The sequence below is a fragment of the Strongylocentrotus purpuratus genome, unplaced genomic scaffold, assembly GCF_000002235.5.
Source record: "Strongylocentrotus purpuratus isolate Spur 01 unplaced genomic scaffold, Spur_5.0 spur5_scaffold_1, whole genome shotgun sequence".
Lineage (NCBI taxonomy): Eukaryota > Metazoa > Echinodermata > Echinoidea > Camarodonta > Strongylocentrotidae > Strongylocentrotus > Strongylocentrotus purpuratus.
The window spans coordinates 25,217,388-25,222,874 of NW_022145594.1; the positions used below are offsets into that span (position 1 = coordinate 25,217,388).

The following is a 5,487-nucleotide window of genomic DNA, read 5'->3' on the forward strand; positions in this document are numbered from 1 at the left end:
TTTTTATCTATAATAGTTTATACTGCTTGTTCGACCTGGCAACGACAGACATATATAATTATGAGGCACAGGCCTCGGCGGGAAAGGCACTGGGATCTGGAGCGGCCTGGTACATTCTCGCGTCGTTGGTCTTTCTGGGAGTAGGCAAGCGCAACATTTGATGCACGCTGACGATGGTCTAGTATTAAATTTATACTGGATATCTCGCTCAACAGGCCTAGCTCTTATAATATCCCCATTTTCCCTCTCAGTTGAATCAAGCGATATTAAATAATTTCATGATATATTGAAAAAGATGTACTTTAGTTTAAAATATGAACTTCGATAATTGCATTAGATATTAACGAAAGAGGACATTCTATCCACATCCGCAAGCTTAATGGGGTATGAATGGTTGTGAGTTTAACCTTTTTCCAGAATTACCATAGATAGAATATGCCTAATTTCTCTACAGTACTATAAGGAATTTTAAAATTACACATGACATTACATTGTAATAACAATTACCTTTACTAGTACTAGTACAGAAAATGTACAGGCTGCTTCCGGACTTTGATAACAAGATTACATATATTAGTCTCAGCTGAAAAAGCTTCAAGCTAAATACATTTTGTCCCTGTGAAAGGGTAGGCAAAATCGGTCCTGCTCTGCCCCTTCATTACATTGAAACACAAATAAGAAATATTCTATCTATTAAAATTCAAGGTGGTCACCGGTTGTAATAAGAATAGATTTAGAAAAGATTAAACTGGGTTTTAGACAACTTAAAACTTAAACATATTCTGCATCATGAATAGTAGAACCAAGTGTTGGGGGGGGGGGGGGTAGCAAATTTGAATTACATGTTCCTATCATTAAACGTGTAATCACCACCACGTGAATAATAATGGTAATGAATAGATATATTTTTTCAATTTATCTTCAGCCCGATTTATGTTTCAGATTACACAGCAGGGATGAGGACAATGAAGTCGATAACTGGTGAGTTTGCTCCCAATCCTTAATGCTTGGTAGGAAAATAAATTGAAGACATAAGAAGGAACATCTATAAACGATTTTTAATTACATTGTTGATACACACCAATCCAACGAATTAATTAAAAACAATTATCAAATGAAGAAATGAAGAAATTAATGAAATTAACAGCCAGGTTATTTTAAGGCATGACACTTTTGTATATGAAGGTTGGTAAATTGTGTTGACAAATATGATGATTTGTGTTATCTGCACTGCAAGCAAATGGAAAGGCTTCTAACGATAATGAAAACTGCTTTTTGTTCATCAGTAATGACTATAGCAATAAACGTGCGAGGAACAGAAATTATTCATTTTAATTTAAATGCACACTTATACAGGTAACATGATTCTGAAATCAAGGCATATGTTAATTTTTCTATAATAATCAATTGTTTCATATTACCAGGCCCTTCATTATCATCATGGCGTTGGTATCGTAGACCCTAACATGCGTTTCCTTCATTAAACCAATATAACATTTGTATGAGCTTAACATAAACTAACCCCCTAACATATCAGTAGGTGCTTAATTATCAATTTCCTTTGCTGGGGATTAAGCTTGTCAATTTTGAGCCGAGACATGGGATTTTATTCGAATTAAACACAAAAGTGTATGTCAATATTGGAAACACAAGCAGAAGAAGGAGGCATTGCAGATTCTCTCTATAATTTTTTTCAAAATATAACTCCATCTTCCTTAAAAGAATACAGAATAGGTGACATATATTTGGTACATAGAAGTCATAACATCAACATGATTTTGGACGTAATTTTGATTAAACTCATTGAATATGTTTCGATTGAATAGGTCATGTCCCTATCTGTACCATACTTTCTACTGGCAGACGTGAAGCCATCGACAAAGCGAAAGATGAATTAAAGCGTTACGGGATCACTGATATCTACGAATTACCTTACCCTGACCATTCCAATCTCTCAAATGAAGATCATTTGCAGTATCTCGACCTTCTACATGGATGCCTCCAAGAGGGTGACAGAGTATTAGCAAACGATGATCTGGAAAATACGTGCACGAATACAAGATGCACGCTGCTCTATAATGAAGCAAAGAAAGAGGCGAAAGAAGCAAATCAGAAGATAATTAAAGAAATTGAAGAGCGAAAACAGGAAAAGAGGTCACTACGAAACGAAATTAAGGAGCTGGAACGGGAATGTGAAGAATCCTTTGCCAGTTATGAGGGCCTTGTCAACGACCACGCAATACTTAAAAACGAGATGGTGCACGAAAAAGAAAAGCGAATGCAAGTTACAATGACCTTAGGTGATAATGAGAAAATAGCAAAGCACGCTATGGAGATGTACAAAGAAAGAGAGCTGGAGCTGGAGGAGAAACTAAAATCAAAAGAGCTGTACATCGGAACAATTATGGAAAACTTACAGAAAACCGAAGAGACGGCAAGACGTGCGGTTGAGCGACTACAAACCGAAAAAGAGGACGAAAGAGCAAAAGCTGCGAAAGAGAAGTGCTCACTGGCAGCAGAAATGACGAAAAAACTCGAGTATAAGCAGCAGCGTGAAGACACTTTGACAAAAATTGTAGAGGAGAAAGAGCAAAATGAGACGACTCTGAAAAAGCAAGTTGAAGAATTAAAGAAAGGACGGGAGGAAGACGGGTCTAGAGCTGAGAAAAAGGAGCGCTCATTGGCAGCAGAAATGAAGAAAAGACTCGAATCTAAGCAACAACGCATAGACACTTTGACGAAAATCGTAGAGGAGAAAGAGCGAAACGAGATGATTGTACGACAGCAAGTTGAAGAGTTAAAGAACGAAAGGCAGAAAAACAGAGCGCGATTTGAGCAACTTGAGCGTGAGACCTGGAAGCTAAGAACCAACATTCAATTAGAAAGCGAGATACGATCAGCAGAACAGAAGAAGAAAACAGAGACGCCTCAATGGATGCAGATTTTAATTCCCTGGACGAACTATGGAAACCTGGTTCGAAGTGGTAAGACTATTTTTATAATATTTTTGTTTACGTTTCTTCATACTACTATCCTAATATCTTTAGTTTAAAACTATTTAATCCTCAGCGTTTGGTTACTCAATGAATTAAACTATAATATTTCGAAATTGTATACAAATTTATCAAGGAATTTGTCTGCAGACCTGACTAGGGTAATACATAATTATGTGATGTTGAGATTTTATAATAGTTTATGATGGGCACGTACATAGATACACTGTCGCTCATATAGTTGGAATATTTTTGTTTTACCCCGATTTATGGAATTATTTTTAAAATAATTTAAAAATAAAAGATCCAGATAATAGTATACATTATCAGATTTTATTGAATAATAATTCGCAAATGTGTGTTTTGCGTGACTGCTAAAGCATGTGTATGCTACCATGTTTATCAACTAGGGGACCTACGCCCTTAAGTCATAAATGACAGTAATGAGGATTAATGCCCCCACAAAAGGGCACTAGTATCCTGATCCTGGGGCCTCACAGTTACGAGGCCATTGCTTTGTCACTGAACCATGACTGTACGCAGCGGGGGCTAGGGTAGAGGGCAGTTTAAATAAATTTAAAAAAAAAAATGCAATACATTTTCAATAATTTATTGCATTTTACCCCGGTTCCCAACATAACACAATCCTCTGTGTGCCCATGCCTTGAGCCATAATGCATGGCCGTCCAGAGGAATTTTTGGCAAATTATTTTTCAATAAAATCTGAGAATGTATACTATTATCTAGATCTATTATCTTTAAATTATTTTTAATATCCATTAATAATTCCATAAATTGGGGTAAAACAAAAATTATCCAACTATATAAGCGACAGTGTATGTACTGCCAATAACGATCCGATCATCTCAAATGTTAATTATTGAATAATCGTATCATTCCTATGTTCATGGCAGGGATAACTTCTTCTGAAGATAATTCAATTGGAGAATGCTATCCACCAGGAAGGAGTAATTCATCAGATGCAGAGTAAGTTGAAGCAACCTTTGCATGTCGATTAACTACACTGGTTCCGATTATAATAATTTTCTATTTATTCAGGTAAAGCGTTTTGGGGGAATGAGGGCAAATCTCAATAAAAAATGGAAATCATATTGGGCATTTTCCTCTTCTTTTTATTGTTCTTCTTTCTTATTTTCCACATCTTCCTTTTAATTTTTCTTCTTCTTGTTGTTGTTCTTCTTTCCTTCTATATTCTTGTTTTTTGTGTTTCATGTTCTTTTTCTTCTTATTACTATTCCCGTCTGGGATTCCTTGAAAGGTCAACGCTGAATACTTATTATGTATCAAATTGTGGTACATACTTCTGCAAAACGAAACCGGATAGAGAATTTTGTTTGATTTGTACGACTTTTTCCATCGTTGCAGATTGTTAACTTGTATCCGCTGACCATTTTTTATTTTATAAGCCAAAACAAAAATGTCATATCTTCTATTTTCTGTAATTTTGCTGAGTTCTAAAATATATTTTCAGCGTTGAACTACCCAATGATGAGTTTGCAGACATCTTGAAGCAGATAGCTGACGATCTTTCCGATGAGGCCAAGATCGATAGCTTGGGTAGTCAGCTTGGAGTTCTACGGGGTGACATAGCGAGAGCTATCAAGACCAACATGAGATACGAACAGATCACCAGTAGAGGAACGCATCTCATGCTGAAACAATGGAGAAAAGGTGTGTCCAGTGAAGATGAGCGGATCGAACTAACGAGGGCGCTTGTGGCTGCCAAATTGTTGGACCTTGCTGACCATTATTTTCCACAAGGTAAGGTCATCATGAAATTGGTTTGATCATTTAATATGATTCGTGATATAATCAATACAAAAGTTAGTAAATTTCTACTGTGTACCTGCTTTCCACGTCACCAAAACTAAGGAGAACATATCGTTTAGCCGCCGTAATTATGATAACTCTCTGTTTTCATACGCCTGGTAATGTAACTTTACAAATAAACATGTAACATGAATAAGGTATGCCGGTTTCGTGTTTGTTTACTTTGTCTATATGTCGTTTGTCAGATTTTTGTCTATTTTTTTATTTTTTTATTTTTTATTTTTTATTTTTTTTGGGGGGGAGGGGGGGGGGTGTTGCTGAGAGTACAATATTCATTATTTATTCTGGACCAGCTCATGTTAAAGAGCATTGATGCTAGTCTTGATAAATACCATCTCCCGAAACAGGAACAGGAACAGGACCAGGTCACTCTCAGAAAATGGAAGATTCTCACCAGCTATCCAGGATAGATAGCACGTCTGCAGCGCAATGTTCCTCAGGAGGACAAACCAACGTGTCTTCTAACGAGCCGTTTGAAGAGGGAACTAACACATCTGATAAAGGGGGTGTAGAAGATATCGGCATCAACTATAGCGACTGGCTCTCTAACATCGCCTTGACCGAGACATCTTCGGATAAACTAGTGATGCTTTTATTCATAAAGGTAATCATTGATGTTCCTCAAAAAGCCTTCGGTGGATAA

At 36.6% G+C, this 5,487-nt stretch overlaps 1 protein-coding gene across 1 annotated transcript; it reads left to right on the top strand.

The window, feature by feature from the left end:
* Positions 1-2,290: 2,290 nt before the first annotated feature.
* Positions 2,291-5,487, top strand: LOC115921301 (coiled-coil alpha-helical rod protein 1-like). Its single transcript, XM_030978644.1, has 4 exons — positions 2,291-2,984; positions 3,908-3,980; positions 4,486-4,775; positions 5,192-5,487. Exons 1-4 carry the CDS (start codon positions 2,291-2,293, stop codon positions 5,485-5,487), a joined length of 1,353 nt encoding a protein of 450 aa, XP_030834504.1.